The sequence below is a fragment of the Carcharhinus amblyrhynchos genome, chromosome 1, assembly GCF_965287045.1.
Source record: "Carcharhinus amblyrhynchos chromosome 1, sCarAmb.v2.hapA, whole genome shotgun sequence".
Taxonomy (NCBI): domain Eukaryota; kingdom Metazoa; phylum Chordata; class Chondrichthyes; order Carcharhiniformes; family Carcharhinidae; genus Carcharhinus; species Carcharhinus amblyrhynchos.
The window spans coordinates 124,047,881-124,070,167 of record NC_137324.1 but is presented as its reverse complement, the minus strand read 5'-3'; the positions used below and the strand labels follow the sequence as shown (position 1 = coordinate 124,070,167).

General features: G+C 38.6%; 1 protein-coding gene across 1 annotated transcript in view; it reads right to left on the bottom strand.

Moving 5' to 3' along the window:
- LOC145344799 (putative ATP-dependent RNA helicase DDX60) overlaps positions 1-22,287 on the bottom strand; it is an 87,620-nt gene that overhangs the window by 4,841 nt on the left and 60,492 nt on the right. Inside the window, exons 25-36 of the mRNA XM_080191947.1 lie at positions 21,451-21,609; positions 19,976-20,114; positions 18,184-18,336; positions 17,025-17,129; positions 12,044-12,244; positions 11,039-11,143; positions 8,198-8,351; positions 7,485-7,609; positions 5,719-5,866; positions 3,930-4,081; positions 455-606; positions 294-356 (exon numbers count right to left, since the gene is read on the bottom strand). Of these exons, the coding sequence (XP_080048073.1) occupies positions 294-356; positions 455-606; positions 3,930-4,081; positions 5,719-5,866; positions 7,485-7,609; positions 8,198-8,351; positions 11,039-11,143; positions 12,044-12,244; positions 17,025-17,129; positions 18,184-18,336; positions 19,976-20,114; positions 21,451-21,609 (1,656 nt within the window). The remainder of the gene's footprint in view (positions 1-293; positions 357-454; positions 607-3,929; positions 4,082-5,718; positions 5,867-7,484; positions 7,610-8,197; positions 8,352-11,038; positions 11,144-12,043; positions 12,245-17,024; positions 17,130-18,183; positions 18,337-19,975; positions 20,115-21,450; positions 21,610-22,287) is intronic.

Here is a 22,287-nt window from a genome sequence, read left to right as displayed (position 1 = left end):
AGCACCATTAATCAAGGGAATGAACATGTTCCTTAGTCATATCAAACAAAGTTTCCAGGATTGTTTTATATACAAGAATCATTTTCTAAGATGCCCAATGGCCCATCTCAAAATTAATTCTGGATTATTGTGCAGAGCAGCAGTTCAATCTCTTAAAACATTAAAATTATTCATTAGAAATCAACATACAATGTGACTGCACGAATTGCCAATCTGGCAACATGGACTTAATACTGTCCTGGTAATCTATCAAAACATCATACAAGAAATTAAGTGTAGATTTTCCTTCATACCTGATTGAACTAAGAGTTATTTGGAACTCATTAAGGACGTTATAAGCTTCTCCCAAGTGCAACCTAAGCAGAGAAAAATTAAGAATGAAACATTCAGTTGCTTCAATTATTTTTTCCATGTTGGTATCACATGTTTCCAGTTGTACTGCAGCTCAACTTACATGTTGTCATTTAACAAAGCCTTCAAAGAACCATGTCTGTAGAAGTCCAACGCATAAGCATTCAGCGGCATTCTCCTGCCTTGCTGGTCATACTTTATCAAATTTAATACAGGAATGTTGCTTGAGCTAAGTTCAAGAGTGCGTAAAGCAATCTGCAATGATAAATTTCAACAGATTATGAGATATTAGTTGCTTTCTAAATGATAACTGGATATTTGGGCTCAATTTTTTCAAAAGTAGAACTGAAAGACAGAATATTCACAAAAGACAAAAATGTTTTCCAGCACAAATATCCTCTCCAAGCCCATGAAACAAAAATGCTAAATAACAGTTACGCGTCTGATCAATTCTCTTTTAGTATTTTATTAATCTGATTCTGGATTTTTAAAATTTGTCAACATTTCAACCTCAATTCTCAGTTTCCAGACTGTAGCTTTTCCCACAAATTACTGAAATTGACATTTCCTTTAAATTTGCGCTGTCTTCAGTAGTTGTCCACAACACATGGAAATCATTGACAATAATGCAAAATTGGATCAATAAGTCCATGTGTTATTATCCCAACCAAATCAAGTATGGTATCGATGTGCATACGATTTACTGCTCACATTTGAGCCCTCCTGGGGATCTGCTGGAAAGTTCCTTTGAACCAGTGCAAAAATTCCCGAACTAAGAGTTGTTTTAGCGAATCAGGTACATTCATTTTCACCAGCACCTAGACGCTCGTGTTCAAAATTTTTGCAGCGCAGGAACCTTTATCTGAACGGTAGAAGTGTGCACTAAACTGGACAATGCCAACTATAAAAGGGAAGCTGTTATTTACTCAGAACCCTGCAGCCAGCAAACATTCCAGAGCTGAAAACAACGTGCTCTCCAATCCATACTTAAAGAATCTTTAATAAATCAACTCAATGACAATAAATAATGCATATCAACAGCTCAATAAACAAGCTCACCCTATCTTTGCCCCAGCAGGAACAAACATTCTGTTCCTCAACTGCCCATCATACACAAATTTGAGCTCATCCAAAACTACTGCTCATAGCCTAATCTGCATCATATTTCCAACAGTTGGTACTGTTTGTTGTCCAATACTCCCGGGGAACGGAGAAACTACAGCATCTTCTTTGGAGCCTTCAACATGTCATCAATGAAGACAAACATTTTGCCAAGGCCATCCCCACACCCCCACAACTTGCCTTCAAACAACCACGCAACCTCAAACAGACTATTGCTCGCAGCAAACTACCCAGCTTTCAGGAGAACAGCGACCACAATACCTTACAACCCTGCCACGGCAACCTCTGCAAGATGTGCCGGATCATCACACGCGAGAACACCACGCACCAGGTACACGAGACAAACTCATGCGACTCGGCCAATGCTGACTACCTCATACGCTGCATGGTACGTCAACGAGACCATGCAGACGCTACAACAATGGACAAATGGATACCGCATGACAATCTCCAGACAGGAGTTTCTCCCTTGCAGTCGGAGAATACTTCAGCAGTAAAGGGCATTCAGCCTCCAATCGTCATGTAAGTGTTCTCCAAGACACACAACAATGCAGAATCAGCGAGCAGAAAGTGATAGCCAAGATCCACATGCATGAGGATGGCCTGAATTAGAATCTTGGGTTCATGTCACACTTTGTGTAACCCCACCATTTGACCTGGGCTTACACAGTTACTAACTGCCCTGGCTTGAGACAATTCACACCTCTATAACCTGTGATTATTCCTCTCTACAATTGCACTCTGTACTCGTGAAGATTTGATTACCTGTGAATATTCGGATTCTAACCATTATCTTGCAATTGTGTCTTTGTCTATGTATGCCCTGTTTGTGCTTCAATATAAATCGAGTATTGAGAGACTTCTTACTGTGCAAATTTATTTCACCCAAAGCTGCCCTATGCTGCCGGACGACACAAGCTACCAATCTCATAACATCTCCAATTTAGAATTCTTTCTCTCACATTTAAAACCCTCCACAGCCTATCCTTATCTACATCTGTAATGCCTTTCGGTCCTAAACCCCTCAGAATTACGTGCTGAACTTTTTATAGTCCGGGAACACAAGTCCTGTTACGTAATCTCTTCATACTTTAGCCATTGGAACCCTGGTAACTTTCTGGTGAAACTGTGCTGCATTCACTCCAAGGCCAATATATCCCATGGTGATGCAAACAGAACTGTGTATACACTATTCCAAATAGAGTCCAACTAGGATTTTATCTAGCTGTAACAAAACTTCCTCAACTTATTTTCCAACCATTCAGATATAAAGACTAACATGGAAGTTTCACAGAATCATTAAAGCACAGGAGATGGCCATTCAGCCCACTGTGTCCGTGCAAGCTTTCTAGAACAATCCAGTCGTTTCCATTCCCCCACTCAATGTCCATAGCCCTGCAAGTTTACTTCCCTCAAACCTCATGCATTGTCTGTTTGCAATTGTTGACCATTTTCACTTCCATCACTTTCGCTGAGAGTGAATTCAACCTCATTACCACTTATTGCATAAAAAAGGCTTCTCCAATGCACTTCTACTCTGGCAAACTTGGTGCAGCTTTTGCCGCAGTCTACTGACCCCTAGTGGAAACTTACTTATTCAATAGCAAATATACTTTTAAACTTATGAGAAAAAAACAAGTGATAGCTGGTTTTCTTGCTGTAAGGCTTCACCCACTATGGGAAATTGCTTCACTGTAGTCACTGTAGAAATCACAGCAATTTGAAGTGTCAGCCTGTCTCACTTCCACAGCATGTTTTTGTTTCAACATTTCACTCAACTTTTTGTAGTTGACTAAGTTTTGCTCATATGTGCCCGGATCCCTAATTCCATTTGTGCCTGTGCCTTTGAGTATTTCACCATTTAATTGATCATTTCTCACCTGGATGAAAATGGATAACCTCATACTAATCAACACTGAAATTCTTTTGCTAGTTTATCTTTTCAACCTATCAATATCTCAGTAATTTTATTTTTCCATCTAGACTACTTATCCTTCAACCAATACTCGTCATCAGTAAACTTGATAATGGTTCTCCATTATTAACCAAGTCATTAATAAATATAGTAATTAGTTGAAGACACAGTACAGATCCTTGTGAGACACAGCTAGTCACCTCCTTTCAGCTCTGACGAAGGGTCACTCTGACTCAAAACGTTGGCTTTGTTCTCTCTCCTAGTGACAGATGCTGTCAGACTAGCTGCGTTTTTTTCAGCGTTTTCTGTTTTTGGTTCAGATTCCTTTATCCTTTCAATTAGTCTCAGTCTTATTCAAACTTTGGGAATATTTCCACAAACTCTCCACTTCTCTATTGTTCTTTAAGTCCCTCCTTAAACTTCTCCTCTTTGATTAAGTTTCTTTGGCTCAGTGTCAATGAACTTTTGGAGTAATTTTACTACGTACAACATAAAACCAAGTTAGTGCAATTGTTCCATATGTAACAAAGGGAGAACTTACATTGTCCACATTATATGTCTTGAACAGATCCAGATTGGTAATTCCAGATAAGCATGTAAATGGAGATACGGCTGTTGTTGGATGATTTTCAGTTGCAGTCAATTCAGTTACAAATTTAGTACAAGTTTGAAGAGGTTGAGCACTTTCAAAAGCTGTGGAGGAGGAAAGCCAAAGATTATTAGTACTGCTCAAGGGTTACATTTTCATGTTGTTTATAAATTGCACAATATTAATTTTGGAAGTTAAATAATTGAGTTTAGAGCCCTAGTATGCTGTATTTACAACCAGCGTCTATTTTTCAAACAATCAGACTAAGAAGTGTTTATGAAGTTTTGTTTGAAAAGACGAGTGTAGAAAGTAAATTTTAAAAATATAATTCCACCTAACTCCTCTAAAATGAATCACAAATACATTCATTGGATGTATTTTTGAAGAATGAAAAGTGACAATATAAACTCACATAAAAATCTTTGAAGTTGATAAGGCTGTTAAGAAAAATATATAGAATTTTGGCTATCTCAACAGAAGATGTCAAAAAGGAAATTATTCTAAACTGTTATAAATTACTAGTCAGGCCCCAGCTGGAGGACTGCATCCAATTCTGAATATTACAGTTCATGAAAGATGGCAAGAAAGGGAGAGACGGTGCAGAAGATATTTGCCAAAATGGCAGCAGGGATGAGGAATTTCTGTTACACTGAAGACTGAAGAAACTGGGATTATTCTCTCCTTAGTGCAGGTAGTAAATAGAAAATTTAGCAGGAGTTTTCAAAGTTATGAAAGGTTTCATAGTGGCAAAATAGTCAAGTAACCAAAAGAGACTGATTTAAGCTAATGAGGAAAGGAACTAAGCTGAGGATTTTTCTTCAACTCAGCTAGTTATAATTGGGAATGTAATGCCTGAAAGGATGCTGAAAGCAGAGTCAATGTTAATTTTGAAAAGGAAAATGGGTATATAATTGAAAAGGAAACATCTGTAGGAAAGAGCAGGAGAGTAGAGTTCAAGTATCTCTTTCAAACAGCTGGCTCAGACAGTGAAGCAAATGGCTTCTTTCTGTACTGTATAATTGTGAAGGCAAATCTACTGTTGACACCCAGTCAGATAAATTTGAGTTTAACCATTAACTAATTCAGCCACCTATTTTAATACTCATCCAATTTTTAAAAAAGTTTCAGGAGAGATAAGCTACTGAATTGATAACGCCAGCATTACTATCAACCTAAAGTCAAAATTATCCTCACTTATTATCCACACAAATTTAAGATAGTTTTTCTTCCTTTCAAAACCATGCTTCAGCCAAGAGGCTAACAGAGCTTCTTGCTCCCAGATATTTGCTGCTGTTTATCCTTGATCCATTTATTCAATTGTGGGGAGAAGGAGTTGAGAAGTACTCAAGTGGTTTCACATGAGTTTTTTTTTTAAAAATTATCCTTGGAATGGGGACAATGGTGACATTTATTGTTCATCATTAGAACTAAACAAAGCGTTTGCTAGGTTACTTGAAAGTGCATAAAGACTGAACCTCATAGTATCATGTGCAAGCCAGACAAGTGAAGGAGAGAAAGTTCCAGTCCTCGAAGCACTGGAGACCCTACTCAAATTTTTTGTGGTTTTGGTTACTATCTTTCCTGGCATTGTCCCATAATTTATCAAACTTCTGATGGCATTTAAACTTCCAAACTCTAGATTGCTAATCCAGTACACTATAGCCACTAGACTAAATTCAACTGTAGTTAATCCTAATTTCTTTTATAACATATATAAAAAAAAGCTAAATTGTTTCTTTACATATTCTTGAAAGAGGAAGATGGCATTCTTCCACCATATCAGCTTGATTTGAAGCAGAAATAAGAAAGCATCCGAAGATCTCTTGAATAGTTCTGTTATATTCATTGACTGCGTCTGCAAATTCTCCTGGAAGTTCCTCCAAGAACACCTACAATATAAAAAGTTTGCTGTTACATGTTTTCAATAATAATCAAAGCTGCTTTTGCATTTGGTGTTTCTGTACCGTGGCAGATCTGTGTACATTGTTGATATTCAATGCAATGGGGGTCTGCAAAGCAAAAGGGTTGAAACAGGTTGTTGGATCAAGTTCCAAGAGTTTTAATTTTTTACTTATCGAATCCTTTGTTCAGAGAAATAAGCTTTATCAAATGTATTTTCCAGAACACAATTATCTTGCCTATTTGCATTTAGTTGACACCAGTTTGCAAATAGAGTTCATTAATGCCAGATGGAAAAGTTGTAAGGCAACTTCAAAACATCTAATATGCAAAGGGAATCTTAAACTTTCATTTACCATATGCTTCCTTTTACGCAACTGATTTTTTTTTTGCATTTAGAATTATGTAAGCAGAATCTGTGGCACTGTAATAAAGAGCATTGTTGCAAAAATGTTATCACAGTCTGCAATTTGTTTTTAAAAGTGACAATGGTGCACTTGCCATTTTGACCTACCAGACACTATCAAGTACTCTGAAATCAAGAACAGTGCAGTTAAATGTTGTGCAAGGATTCCCCATTCTCACTGACCAATAACATCCCTTTATCCAAATTCAGCAGAATACACCTTTGAGTGCCAGTCCCATATCAATGTCACATTAAGTCGGAAAACCTGCCATCTGATGAATTGCCATTTGAACAGCAAATCAGAGCAGCCTAGCATTTTCATATTATGTCTACTAGGAGCTGAATTTAATCAGGGCAGAATGCGCCCCAAGGCTGGGGCAAACCAGCCTTGGCCTTCTGCAGGATCCCCAAGCCACTTTTTTATCCCATGTTGCCAGCAGGACTCCAATCCCTTTAAAAGATGGGAGCTCGCAGCCAGGTAGTAGCCACTGCTGGGGCTGCACACAACCGCGGTCATGTAAGGATGGACAGTGCATCTTGTCAACAAGGTGAGTGGGATCGGGGATTATCAGGGCCAGGCAGGCAGGTCTCATTACGGGGGCTGGATATTTGCCGCTCTTTGCATCACTGATGCCTCATTATTAGGACCTACCACATCCCAACCCAGAGCACACAGGAAAAGCACTGGGGCTGACAAGGTGAGCTCATCAAAAGGAGAACGACCCATTCACCGTTTATAAATATCCGAGCCAATAGATAAGCATAGGCACTTCAACCTCCCACCCTCCAAATTTCTCCCCTCCCCCAACCACACTCCCTCCACACCCCTCTAACTGCTCCTCTGCTCATGCCCTCCTCCCTTACCCCTCTACCACCTTTCCTCCCATCCCTTTCCTCTCTACCTCCTCCACCACTTCCCCCCTCCTTCTCCCCCCATTCTCCTTCCCTTTCCCTCCATCCATCTTCCCCCATTCCACCACCACCCCACCTCCAAATGTGCCTAAGTGCCATCTACTAACAAATGCTGGGACAGCCAATGGGAATACACAGAATTTTGGAAAAGGATGGCCACAGATACCAGACTGAAAGATTTGTGAAAATGCAAACCATTTCATTCCATTCATAAATTGAGTCTTGTGTCTTTCGTATTTAGTTTTAAAATCATAATCCCATAAAACCCAAACTATTTCACTTTTGCATACCTTTGACTGGTGGAGTGTAGCCCAGTCTTTTTCAGTGGAACATGCTGGAAGATACATTCTTCCAAAGAGGTTTGATAACACCAGAAGTAAAGACTCCATAGTTTCATCAGAAAAGCGATCTGAACCTGTAGTAATATTAAACGTATACACATAAATTATTGATAGTCTGACAGGTTAACACCCGTTAGTCTCTCCTGATACCATGCATTACCAAATCCTGCTAAACTAACCATAAACATTTAGACATTAATAATACACAAGCCAATATAGCAACAATTATTTCTAATAACTCTGTGAAATAGCAAACCCCACTGTCACTACTGTCCTCTCAGGACATGACCAATTTTGCACAAAAGGAGTGATGAGGGACCCATTCCCAGGTTGTTCGCAATGGTGGTCTGCACTGACCAGCTGGAAGCATGCAACTCAACTTCTAATTTTCGCTTCATCTCATTGTAAGGTGCTTCACAGCATAACACTCTTATGAAAGACTGCCCACGTATTCCTATTGCTCCAGTGCAGTACATTGTTGATAATATTTTCTCTATCACTAAATTTCAAAACTTAAATCATTGCAAAAGCATTGCTCAAAAAAGCAGAATGAGATAAGGAATCTTCTTAAATTTGAGGTTATCCAGCATAAGACATGATCAAATTTATTAGTATTGCAATCACATGTTTCATTCTCTGCTGTCTTAAAGCTAAGATTTTACCTTTTCCTGCCGGTTTCTCAAACTGAGAGCAAATCTTGTGGAATAGACCTTTCATCAGGAAACTGACAAAGACAAAATTGGCCGGTTCGTGATAATGCAACTGGGCCACCAGCTCTGCAAATCCTTGTGGTGTGCCATCTACATCCACAAAACCCTGCAAAAATCAATTAATTGTGCATTTTAATTACAATTATGCATTCAACTTAAATTACTCTCAAGTATAACATAATAATTGATAAAGAGTAATAATAGTCTCATCTGGAATCAATGGAAAAATTGGATGGCCTTCTAATATATTTCAGATTCTTCATTTTAGATATGAGGTCAATTTTAAAAGTTGCAGCTTTTAGAATTATTCATTAGCTTTTAATGACTTTAATCAGAACTAACATGCATACAACTCTGACATTCTGCTGCTTTAAGTCTCAGAAGACTTGATCAATATGGCAACATGAAGATGGAGTCCAGCATGGTCTGCAGTCTTTTTCCTAGCTGCCTTTGCATTAAACAACAAAACTTGACACCGGCCATAAGATTCTATTTCAGCAGATGTTCAAAGGTTTGGTCAGAGATGGGCTTTAAGAAACATCTTAAAGAGAGAGAAATTAAAGGTTTAAGGAAGGAATTTCAGACTTTAGGGTCTAAGCAGCTGAAGACATGGTGATCAGGTTATTTCAGATATTTCACAGGATATAGACATCACTGGCTAAAGCCAGGCATGTAGACCCACTCTCAGCTACCGTAGAGAAGGTGGTGGCGAACTGCCTTCTTGAACTGCTGCAGTCCTTGAGGTTTAGGTATACCCACAGTGCTGTTGGGATTTTGGGGGCTGGAGAGGATTGCTGAAGTAGGGAAGATTAAGGTCATGTAGGGACTTAAAAACAAAAAAAAAGTGCATTTCACGATCTCTTGAACAAGGTAATTTCCTTTACAGTTAGTGAAGTATTTTTGAACTGTAGTCTCTGTTGCAAGGATGAGAATTTTAAAAGTGAAGTGTTGCTTAACTGGGACGTGTGGTGATCCCGATACAAGGACATGGGCAGCAGAACTTTAGAAGTGGTAAGTTTACGGAAGATGGAATTTGGCAGAGGCCAGGAGTGCACAGGAAGAGTCAAGTCTAGAGGTAACAAAGACATGGATGAGGGTTTCAGCAATATCCGATTTGAGGCATTGGCAAGCCAAGCGATGATTCAAAGGTGGGAAAGGTGATTTTAATGATGGTATGGATATGTGGCATAAACTCAGCTTGGGATCAAATCTGACATCAAGGTCATGATCAACTTGGTTCATCTCTAGTTGCCAAGGAGGGGAACTGAGTCAATTGTGAAGCAACCAAGTTTGTAATGGATTTGGAGAAAATTAGTACTGGATGTGGGACAAGCAATCTGATAATCTAACAATAGAGAAGTTAAATAAGATTGTGGAGAGATTGTGGGTATTGTTATAAACTGTTTAAATGTCAAAATAATTTCTACAGCTTAGGCAAGAACAAGAAAACAGAACTGAGCCTAAAACAATGTTGAATAACGGCTACAAACTTGTAATGATAAACCTTCCTCTTTTTTAAGAGTGTAAGGCATGTACCTGAGGTTTTTAAAGAATGCAGAATGATTAACAAATTAGATGCTGGTTCATACAATTAGACATGCTTTCAGTGAAAGGAGGAATCAAAGGATATGGTGAAAAGGCCACTACTGTAGTCTTCTCCTACAATTAAATTTTATTTTCTGAAAAAATTTAACTAGTTATACAAATTGACCAAGAGTTTTTAAATATTTTTATCTCAGTAATTTCACCTCCCGCTTTCATCCGAACCGATCACAGATAAAGGATGTTTGATATTCTCCTCCTCATTCTGACCGTTGCTTTTACCATTGCTCCAATGAAGTTCCATGTGAGCTTAAGGAAAAGCAGCTCAACTTGGCACTTAAAAGCCTTCCCAGTCTCAATATGGAGTTCAGCAATTTTAGATGCTAATTTCTGCCACAATGTTTTTTTATGACAGTTGCTGAAGATGATTCTGCTATTTCCCATTTATGCCTTCTTTAGATTTTTCTTCAATTTACTTATCTGCTTTTTACTATCAAATTTTACTTCCATCATTACTTTTGTCTTTAAATTTCTCATACCCTCCACCCTTTTACAAACTTTCCCAGTTGTTCTTTCACCTGTGTACTTTCCTTACCTCTGCACTTGCTTAAAACCTTTTACATGTCTAACTTTGCCCATTTCTGACAAAAGTTCTTAATCTGGAGCATTAATCCTGTTTCTCTCTACACAAGTGTTGCCCGACCTGCTGAGTATTTCCAGCTTTTCTGTGAACCAGGATGTCATGGACAGAATGGTTCCTTTAGAATACTGAACGGGGAGAGGAAGTGGTGTCCAGTGATGACAAGTGTTGGAGGTAGCAGGAAACATGTAAGATAATCAGTTGATGGTGGAGGCTGTTGGTGTCAAAGGCAAGGGTAAATTTACTCAAATGTTAAGCTTTCTGGCATGATTGGCTTTACAACAGATGGAAGCATTTTATCATTGCATTACTGGTGCGACTGGGAAATTCACAGGCCATTAACCCAGGTTTTTTTAAAATACACACAAGGTTTTTTTTATTTATAAATGTTCTGAAAACACTTAATTCATTTCTTACTTTAAAGTTAAAATTTGGTGAAAAATTTAGGAGTGATTAGAAAGATACCTCAACAATGAGTTCCTCTAAAATGAGATGATAAGCCAGATAAACAAGGTTTTTGCTTCAATCTTTGGCCTCTTGTGGGTTTGGTTAATGTCAAATGCAGAAATCTCATCTATAAACATTTTTGACAAGACAGTTATAAATCTCACCCCCTTGAGAAGAAACTGCAAACAGGACAGGAAGTACAGCTTCAATACCAATTGCTTCTTCTTGTTATCATAACACAACATAGAATGCTGCAGCAACGACAAAGCCTAAGGGAAGAAATACATTTTTCAGTTGTCAAAGTATATTCACTACAAATTTAACAAATATATTTAACAGGTTTAGATGAGCTAAAAGCTGTTCTGTGCCATTCTACTGCAAGTGCATTGCAGACATGGCAAAATACTTTTGAATAAAAGTTTTATTTTAGCAGCTCTGCTGATAAATAGTCCAAGACTCATTTAAATTAGTAACTGAATGCCAAAATTACAGGGAAGGGGAGAATCAAGGAACTGCACAAATAGTGCAGATAAAGTTTTCCTTCTAATGAAATTTAATAGAACACTGCAGTAGTTTCTGTCACTTTGAATGTGACAGCAGCAGGAGCAGCAACATGCTGAATTTTAGTTACTTAATCATTTTTATCTTGCTTTATTCCCCTTTAAGTCTGTAACAAGTCATGCCCACAAGGGAAAACATTCCTTCTGCATCCACTCTTAAAACCATTCATAATTTTAAAGCTTTGGTTTTTCTTTAAGGCCTTGCTAACCTTTGGTACAAGTTATAGTAATTGACGTATTTGTACCAAGATTCCTTCGTTCCTCTATCCCACCTAGACTTGCACCTTCCAAGTAAAAGGTGATCATCCTAGACTTCCTGCCTGAACGTACTATCGCACAATTATCTCTATTGAAACCCATTTGCTAGTATTTGCTCATTCTGCAAGTTTACTTAATATCCCTCCTCTAATTTGTTGCAGTTCTCATTATGTGATTCCCCACCCACCCACTCTTCCCAATTTCGTGGGATCCACAAAGTTTAAAATTGGAATCAAAAATACAATTTCTAACAGCATATATCTAAAACGAGTAAACAAAAGAAAAGTTAAAATAGAATTTCATATTTTCAAATAATAACGCTGTAACAAAGTTTCCCCAATAATTAAATACCTTGGCTTTGGCATCCATTGTGTCCTCAGCTTTCGCAACCAGCAGCAGAAGACGAAGCACAAGAGAGACAGATAGAGGAAACTGGCCACTAAGTAGGGGAACACTTGCTTTGAGAAGTCTCTGTACTTTGGGCATTGGGACACTGTAAAAGACCACATTACCAATCAAATCGAAACCTCGTCTTCCAGCTCGTCCAGACATCTGGAGAGAGAATTTAGGCAAGATTAGCTGCTACAAGTTTAGATTCTTTTCATACGGCTATCATACTGTAACAATAATTTGTGGAAAATTTATACTTTGTTACATAGATTGTTTCAACAGACTAAACGCAGGAGGTTTCTGGTTTAGTCTTTTTAATGTGATCAGGAATAGGAACTTAACTAGTTTGGGTGGAGGCTGAGGACTCCATTTCCCAGCAGTCCGGAGATCTCAGGGCACGCTTGGAGAACAACAGGGTGATGGGTTGTGCATGTTTGGTTTTAGATTGTTTAAATTAACTTGGCCATGCAGAAAATCTGGAGTGCACCTGTGTGGTGTGGAAAACAAGGATCGCAAGACCCAGGTTTGTCGCCACATCTAGGACCAAGAGAGAGAATTCAGAGGGAGAACACGCAGAGAGGGGTCCCAGAGAGAAAGAGCACCCAGGGAGACAGATGACTGGTAGGCACCAGCACAAAGGTGAATCCATAGAGTAATTGTCTTTGGAGGAAGAAGAAAAGGCACCAGGCTGCAAAACTGCTGCTGTTGGCATGCTCCAAGTAGTATGGGCTCAGAGAAGCCTTGAAGAGCTGGGAAAACAGGGAAAGATCAGTGACACGCTGCTTCATGAAAAAGTACTCTTTTGGAGCAGTGGTGTTCAGCTCAGCAAGTTCGAAGAACTGGAGTTGTGCTAATGAGTAGGTGCTCGAGTGCAGCCTCAGTAAGCTAGTGGAATCTTGTCTCAGGAGATATACTTCATGTTAATTCTGAACGTTAGAGTATAAAATAGATACTGTAAATTGTTTTACTTCAATTGTTCAACACTTATTTTAGTTTGCTTAAACCTATGGAACCTTGTGGCTTTATTCTCTAAGTATCTTGGATCCCAACTTGTCTACTTTAAGCAGAATGTTATCAGTTCCTAACTAGATAGTACAAAACACTGGGCATCTGGAAATGGCTAATAAAAAGTGATACAGTTCTGAATTTACTGATCTTTCCCCTCTTTCTTGAGATTATTTCCAACCTCTCTTGTAATAATCCTACAACATGACCATGAATAATACTTGGTCCAAATGAAGGATAAACAGCTAACTTCAAAGCCTCTGACAAATTCACTCCCATATCTAGGCTTCAAGAACTGCCTCAGAATGAACAAGATTGAATTTATTTCTGGCTTTCCATCTCTTCATGAAAGATAGACCCATGGCATCAGTAGCACCTCTAATCCAGATCGATCACAAAGTCAGTTAGCACTCCTCACAAGCAAAAAATATTCAGGTTTTCCTGATACATAGAGTCATAGAGGTTTACAGCATGGAAACAGGCCCTTCAGCCCAACTTGTCCATGCCACCCTTCTTTTAAATCACTAAGCCAATCTCAATTGCCCGCAATTGGCCCAGACCCCATCTTATTCATGTAATATCAAAATGCTTTTTAAAAGACTAAATTGTACCTGACTCTACCGCCACCTCTGGCAGCCTGATCCAGACACTCGCCACACTCTGAAAAAACTTCCCCTCTGGACATGTTTGTCTCTCTCCCCTCCCACCTTAAACCTATGCTCTCTAGTTTTAGACTCCCCTAACTTTGGGAAAAGATATCGACTATCTACCTTATCAATGCCCCTCACTATTTCACAGACCTCTACCAGGTCACCCCTCAGCCTCCTACGTTCCAGAGAAAAAAGTCTCAGTCTTTTCAGCCTAGCCTTATAACTCAAACCATCAAGTCCCAGTAGCATCCTAGGAAATATTTTCTGCACTCTTTCTAGTTTAATAATATTCTTTCCATATTAGGGTGACCAGAACTGCACACAGTATTCCAAGTGTGACTTTACCAACGTCTTGTACAACTTCAACAAGATGTCCCAACTCCTGTATTTAGTATTCTGATCGATGAAACCAAGCACACTGAATGCCTTCTTCACCAGTCTGTCCACCTGTGACTCCACTTTCAAGGAGCTATAAACATGAACCCTTAGATCTCTTATCTGTAACTCATGAGATACTTCAAATGTGGCATTTACAGGGGAGTCCGCTTCAATTATTTAATAAGTAAACACCTTGTATGAGTGATAAATCTTTTCCTAAAAAAGTGAAAGGTCAAAACTAAATCTATTTGCCTCAAAAATTTTTTTTTTTTAAGAGATTTAAGAAAGGAAATTTACCAAGACCCATACAAACATACCAAATAGGAGAATAAGATAATGGCGAAACTGAATGCAACCTCCCACCTAACCACACACACACACTCACCCACCCACCCCCAAGGCACCTTTCACCTCTTGTTTACCAAAAATCTATCTACCTCTGCCCTGAAAACAAAGACTGTGCTTCAACTGTGTCGAGAGGAAGAAGTTCCAAACGTTCTCACCCTCGGACAAAAACTCTTCTCACCTCTCTCTTCAGTGGATGACATTTTTAAAATAATGATTTCTATATTCTCCCACAAGTGGAAACATCTTCTCTGGATTTATCTTCTCATCACCTCTCCAGACCTCATGTTTCAATCAAGTTACCTCTTCTCCAGCAGACACAAGATCCATCTAAACTTCTCTCATAAAATAATCTACCCATTCCTGGCATTAATTTAGTAAATCTTCAAATGCATTTATACCCTTCCTTAAACAAGATGACCAATAATGTACCTTCCACAGTCCTAAAGACATGCTGGTTAGATGCACTGGCCATACTAAATTCTCCCTCGGTATATCCAAACAGGTGCCAATGTTTGGTGACTAGGGGATTTTCACAGTGACTTCATTGCAGTGTTAATGTAAGCCTACTTGTGACACTAATAAACAAACTTAAACGGTACTCCAAATGTGGTCTCACCAGTGTTCTGTACAACTGAAACATCGCCTCCCTGCTTTTGTATTCAATCTTCCTTGCGGAAAAAAAATCCTAATAGATTTCCTACTTACTTGATGTACCCTCATACTCGCCTATTGTGATTCATGCACTAGGACACCCGGATCCCTCTGAACCTCAGAGCTCTGCAATCTTTCACCATTTAATGCACATGGCTCCTGTCATAATCCACAGATTACCATCTTTGAGGTTCTGCCTTTTAATTTAGTGTCTAGCTATTCAAACTGACACTAGAGAACTACTTCCCTACTTCAACCAATGTAGTTGGCACCTACATGGACTATGACACGTGGATCCTCCCACCTCCCGATGCAAGTTTGAGCAAAGTCCTGAACCCCAGCAACAGACAGGTAACACAGCCTTCCAGACTCTCACTTCACTGCAATGACAATCCCCCTTAGTATACTGTTCCCTATTGCAGCTACATTCATTTTTTCTCCCCTACTTCAACGCTACAGTGCCATGGTCAGTTTACTCTTCCATCCTGCAATCCCCACTCTCATGAAAACAAGTGGTTATAATCTTAAACATGCTGGCCATATAAACTGGGGAGAGCAAGTCTGGCAAGGCAGACTGCATAAATAAGGGAAACCCCCAGACAGATGATGATTGTAGTTCAGAGCAGTCATACTTTCCCAAGTAAAAAGCATCCAGCAAAGGCTTGAGTTCCTTCAATGAGCAAAAAAAATTAAAGGAGTCTTTAAAAAAAATGACAAATCCAGAGCTAATAATACAAAAGAAAATATTTTCCCAAATAAAGAGTAAATTTAAAAGAAATAGGTGAAAGGGGAAAATGGAATGGATTTTAAAACAAAAGTAAAACAAAAGTTGACTGAGGGGATGGATTAATGATGAAAATGGAAGAATTACAGATATTATTTGAGTATTTAACTTGGTTTGACAGAAGACTTAAGGGCAAACTTAACTGGACAGACAAGTAGTTAGTGTTTAAAAAAACCCATGCAACTCAATGAAAAATGCACTGGGTACTGATTGGCATTCTAAGATCAATGTAAAGGAAATTCACAAAGCAAACAGGACAGAGTCTGACTACAATCTTTCAAATACCCTTGGATTTGAAAATTGTACCAAAGCACTGAAGGGCTGACAACATAACACCACTGTTCAAGGAAGAAGAGTGTTAAATCAGGTAGGCTAACATTAATAATAATCCAGTTCCTAGATATAATAACATGGAATAAAATTAAATCTATCTAGAAAGATAAGGGTTAAAGGACAGCCAACATGTATCAATACTTTGTTGGTCAGTCAAAAAAAGGCAAAATGTTGCCTATGCTGGAAATCTGAAATAAAAGCAGAAAATGTTAGACACACCCAGCAGGCATCTGTGGAGAAAAGATGAAATGTTAACTTGCATTCTCCACAGATGTTGTCAGGCCTGAGTGTGATCATCATTTTCAATCTTTATTATGGATTTGTAAACGCCCAGACACGCAAGATAAATTTAGTTAGACTCCAAGAAAATAATTGGCTATACTGGTAAAGGTAAAGTGTGTGGATATTCAAAATATATCTGACAAATAGACTGTCAAATAGAGTACCTGACAACTGAAAATTTCAAGACCAATATCAGTGGATTTTTGTCAGGCAAGAATATTAAGGGATGCGGACCAAAACTGTGTAAATATATTTGATGTTTAGCCAATCTAATTCAATGGCAGAGATTGATCAAAAGATTGAATTGTTCTTCTTTTAAAAGACTAAAAATTGCTGCATTAGATTTTGAATAATCTGACCTTGTTCACAGTTGAAATTACTTTTATTAGGAAATGCGAAGTTAGTTTAGAAAGAAAAGCCCAAAAACATAAACATGCTTTATTTACAAATGATGGCAAACTCCACAACATTGTTAAAAATAGGATCCCAATAAAGAGTGGAATGTTGGTACCTGTCGGTATTGTAAGGCATCCAAAAATACTGAATCATCAAGAAAGACAACAGTTTTGCATGGCATGTTAATTCCCAAAGCGAGGGTTCCAGTAGCAGTCACAACCTACAGAAAGACAACAACATTCTTAAATTAAATATAATATCAAAAACAAAATTCAATTTGAAGTTGAACTTCAAATACATATACTGGAATATGTATCTGCGAGCTTCATTCAACTGATGAATTTTTGGACTAAAATCAATCAATTCCATGAACAGGCACTCCCAATATTAACTTTTTTTTAAACAATTTATTTACTTCAACTTTTCATAGCAGAACATAGGTATTAGCTGTAAAATGAGGAAGGAGTATTCATTCCAAGTGTTCCTCAAAAATAATTCTCACTTATAATTTTTCATCACAGACGAATTAGTCAGCACAAGGATAAAAACAGAAAACAAGTTTTTCTAATTGATTATTTTCCTCTAATACCAAACTTTCATTAAAGAACCTGAAAGATGCATGAGATTTGTGTTACAAAAGAAAATGGGATCATCTGTGAGAATAAAGGTCTACTGATCAGCTCAATATTGGTAACCTAATGAAAATTGTCACCAAGTAGGTTCATAAAAGAGAAAGCAGCAACTTTAACCACAATTCTAAATGTCTATGACTGCCAACCAACTGTAAATGGAAAATGCAGAATGTCCACGTTGATAAGAATGCAGCTGAGATACCAATGTCAAAACGCCTTGCATGATCTGCTGGTTCTGATCCCAGTCAATAGTCAGGGACTAGAATACAATATTTCAGCAGACCTCAAATAGAAATCATGGATTTTCACCTTCATTAGCAGCAATATCAGTACTCTTAGGAAGCACATAGGTTCCCATCTTGGTTTCTAAACCAGGCTGCTGATCTAGGCCTTCCCTGCATGCTCTGAGGTCTATAGCACATGCACAAGGGTTGCAAATTAAGCCAAGATCCATATATGACAAGTCCCATCCTTACGATGGGGCTTAGATACAGCTTCATAATGGACAGTCTCTACTTGCTCCAAACAGGTTAGTGGAAAATAAGTAGCAGAAGCCGGGTTCCTAAATCCCCACTTGTTTTCATATTCCCCTGGTGAACTACCCCTTCATTAGGCTACTCATCTATAAACATTAACACTTACCCTAGCAAATCCAAGTCTGAACAGCATCTCCACAGCTTGTCTTCCTTTACTGTTCAGTGAAGCATGATGAAATCCAATGCCTCTTTCCAAATATAAGCGCAGTTGATTTGCAGTTTTCACTGCTTGCAATCGCTGAAAGATTGTATCCAGAATCTAGTGAAATTTAAAGAGCTGGTTAAGCATCATTAAGGAATATGAATTCTTTACCCTAGCACACAATGATTTTTATTCCAATTTAAAATAAAGTTATTAAGCTTGGTGTTTGTTTAACCAAGTTTTAGTGAAGAGGGTTTATGCATCTCCCCGCTCTCCCCCACATGGCATTCAGTGCTTGAAACCCACATTCTTGGATTTGTTTCTTGCAGCTTATTATTCTATGTTAAAAATCCTATTATTTTAAACTGGAAATGCTATTTTCAAGCTGATCCAAACATCTACAATTTCTCTTTAGACTCTAAAATACGAAGTAAAGAATATGACTCAAATACATTTGCCTTCTACATCGACACTACTGTAAACAGAGCGCTGATGGTAAGAGAAACATGTTGCTGAAGCTTTTCCCCAAGGCAAATGCAAGAACTCTAAATTTTAAATGGCTACATCAATTTATACTAAATGAGAAAAAGGTACACATAGGTTGGCAAGTTGACATTGATGACTGAGATATTGCCATGGAGGAAGCATTTGGCTCCCCAAGCTCCAAACTAATTCGAAACCAGCACAAGATTTAAATACATTTCATTTGTTTGCAGAGAATAGGCTTCTCTGTATCATGTATGTAGATCTAGCAAGTGTAAATGAGCCACATTACAAGCGTGACTAATTGATTGTTATTGTAACTCGCAGTACATGCTTCCCAATCTCAGAATCACACTGAACAGCAAAAGTTTTGTTTTAGGTTTTGCAAACTGATGTTGAGTCGACTGGAAATCACTTGGCCAATCAGTGCCAATTTAGCAATCAATAAGCTACTTTTTCTCTTGTACTGTAAATTGCGATCATTTTGGTGAGAGTAAGGCTGAAAGCTTTGGCAACCTGTTTCTTTTCCCAGCAATATTCAAGTTCTGTACTACAAAGATACAGATCAATCACATAACATATTCCTTTTCCATCCAACTTTCAAACATTTGTACATTGTAACGTACAATCACAGAAACAGTTAACCCATCACTTAATATTTATCTTGCTACTCTTTAGAGAATCCTGCTGTATGCAAATTATGTCTTGTTTGTCAATATTACAGATTTACACAAAAGCAATTTTGCTTTGGGACATATCTGAGGGCGGCATGGTGGCTCAATGGTCAGCACTGCTGCCTCATAGTTCCAGGGACCCAGGTTCAATTCCAGCCTTAGGTGACTATGTGGAGTTTGCATTCTCCGTGTCTGTGTTTTCCCCTTCCGGGTGCTCCTGTTTTTTCCCACAGTTCAAAGTTGTGCAGGATAGGTGGATTGGCCATGCTAAATTGCCCCTTCATGTCCCAAAATGTGCAAGTTAGCTGAATGAGTCATGGGTTATGATGATGGGCCCTCAGTGAGATGTTCTGTCAGAGTCAGTGCAGATCCGATGGATCAAATGACCTCTTCTGTACTGTAGAGATTCTATGATTCTATATATTGAAATGCTACAAATTTTTCTTTGAAGCCACCATCAATAACAATATAGTGAGGAAGCAAATTAAGAGTGACTGAACCATAACCAATATTTAGTTAATACAAAAATACAACAACCTGTAGACAATTACATCAAATTAAATATCAGTTGCCATCACAAAAGAAACCTTGCTCTGTACCTTACGATCTGCAGCAGTTTCCACTGCATAGGTGCAATCCGGAGGAATCTTTCTCATTTCCTGAAGTTTCTGGTATAGCATTTCCTGCTCAGTTTCTTTCATTACCATGTTGTCAGACACATGAGACTCCTTCGGATCACTGCAACCAGGAAAAATATTTTTTGCAACAACAATGCCATGATTGAAACATAAGCCAGTGACTGAAAAGTACTTTGGAAAACTATATGAACAGAATAGTGGAGGCAAAAAAATTGAATCATTTATTAGGCAAATAGATGCTGTTAAGAATAGGTACATTAAGAATACAGTTTGGAAATGAGCCAAGATGAGCAAAATAACCTGTTTCTATAACTGTCTTCTGATCTAAACAAATAGAATGGTGAATACACTTTGATTAGTTTATTGCAGATAGCTAGGGAAGGGCAAGTAAGTCAAAGGTTTTGCTCATGGTATATTTTTAGTTACCCTTGCTGGAAACTGATTGGATATCTTCTCTTTTAATTCTTGGGATATGGGTGTCAATAGCAAGGTAGCATTTTCTTACCATTCCTAATTGTGCAAACTACAACTCTCTCCAATTTTTACAGATGCATCCACAGAAAGCATTCTATCTGGTTGTATCACAGCTTGATATGGCTCCTGCTCTGACCTCAAGACCGCAAAAAAACTACAAAAGGTTTTGAACGTGGCCCAGTCCATCACACAATCCAGCCTCCCATGCACTGACTCCGTCTACGCTTCCCGTTGTCTCGGAAAAGCAGCCAGCATAATCAAGGACCCCGTGTACCCCGTACATACTGCCTTCCATCGGGAAAAAAATACAAAAAGTCTTGGATCATGTATCAACCAACTCAAGAACAGCTTCTTCCCTACTACCATCAGATGTTTGAATGGATCTACTTTGTATTAAGTTGATCGTTCTCAACACTCTAGCTATGACTTTAACACATTCTGCACCCTCTTCTTTCCTGCTCCCCCATGTACTATATGAATTGCATAGCTCAAGAAACAATACTTTTCACTGTATACCAGCACATGTGACAATAATGAATAAAATCCAACATCTTGGGGCCACTCAAAATTGAATATTATCTCCTGTGAGTTGCCTGAGAATCAACAGCAGGCATCTGCTGCTCACCAGTCTCACGTAAGTTGCCAGCCCAAATATTCCCCCCATACTTTATGGCACAAGGATCATTTCTCACACTAAGTTCCCATCAACGTGCCAGTTTTCACATCCTACATAATTTACTCTGCCTGGAGTTCAAAGTTATACAAGACACTAAACCAAACACTGTATCAATAAGTTACTCCTCAGAATGTTCTTTACTAATTCAGCAGACTCAAGTGCTGAGTTTCTGCAGTACAGCATCTCTCATTCTCATTTGTACTGAGATGTCTCCTCCAAATTAATAAGATTAAATTTACCAGATTAAATTGGAAAATACTAATACAAAGTGAGCAATGATACTTACGACGGTTGCTTTTTTCCAGCACGCTTTGATAATTTTCGAAGCTTGTTTTCGAATTCAATTCTTTTCTTTGCATCATCTGATCCTCTTTTCATTTGTTCCTTGTTGGTGATATGTACAAAGGTCTCTTTGGCTAACCGTTCTACTACAGAAACACTAAATCTATAATTGAAAGGAAGTACAACTATATCAAATGAAACAAGATGCAGGTTTTTCATTTGTGTGGCCTTAAACAGGGAAAATGCAATAATTGTCTCACAATGAATGACAAGTGGTTAGCACTGTTGCCTCATCACACCAGGGACCCGGGTTCAATTCTGGCCTCGGGTCACTGAGTGGAGTTTGCACATTCTTCCTGTATCTGCAGGGGTTTCCTCCAAGTGCTCCAGTTTCCTCCCACAGTTGAAAGATTTGCAGATTAGGTGGATTGACCATGCTAAACTGCGCCTTATGTTCAAAGGTGTGCAGGTTGAGTGGATTAGCCACAGGAAACATGCAGTGTTTGCTGATTTTTTTTGACGGCGGCAGCGGTGGAGGAGGAGGAGATAGTACAGGGCTAAGGTGCTCTTTTGAACAACCTGTGCAGACCTTGTGGGCTGAATAGCCTCCTTCTGCCCTGTAGGGATTCTATGGAATACTGGCACATAACAATTTTTGGGCAGCGGGCCGCAATTAAATTTGCCTTTTCACTTCAGCCAGCACATTTATTCTACCAAAATTTTTTGCACTTGAAATTCTCACTCCAAAATTGAGCCTCGATTCTCAACATTCTCGATTCTTTAACCAGGGCATCATCTCCATTCCCACTGCAGTAAAAAACACTGCCTTTCCCCCAAACCA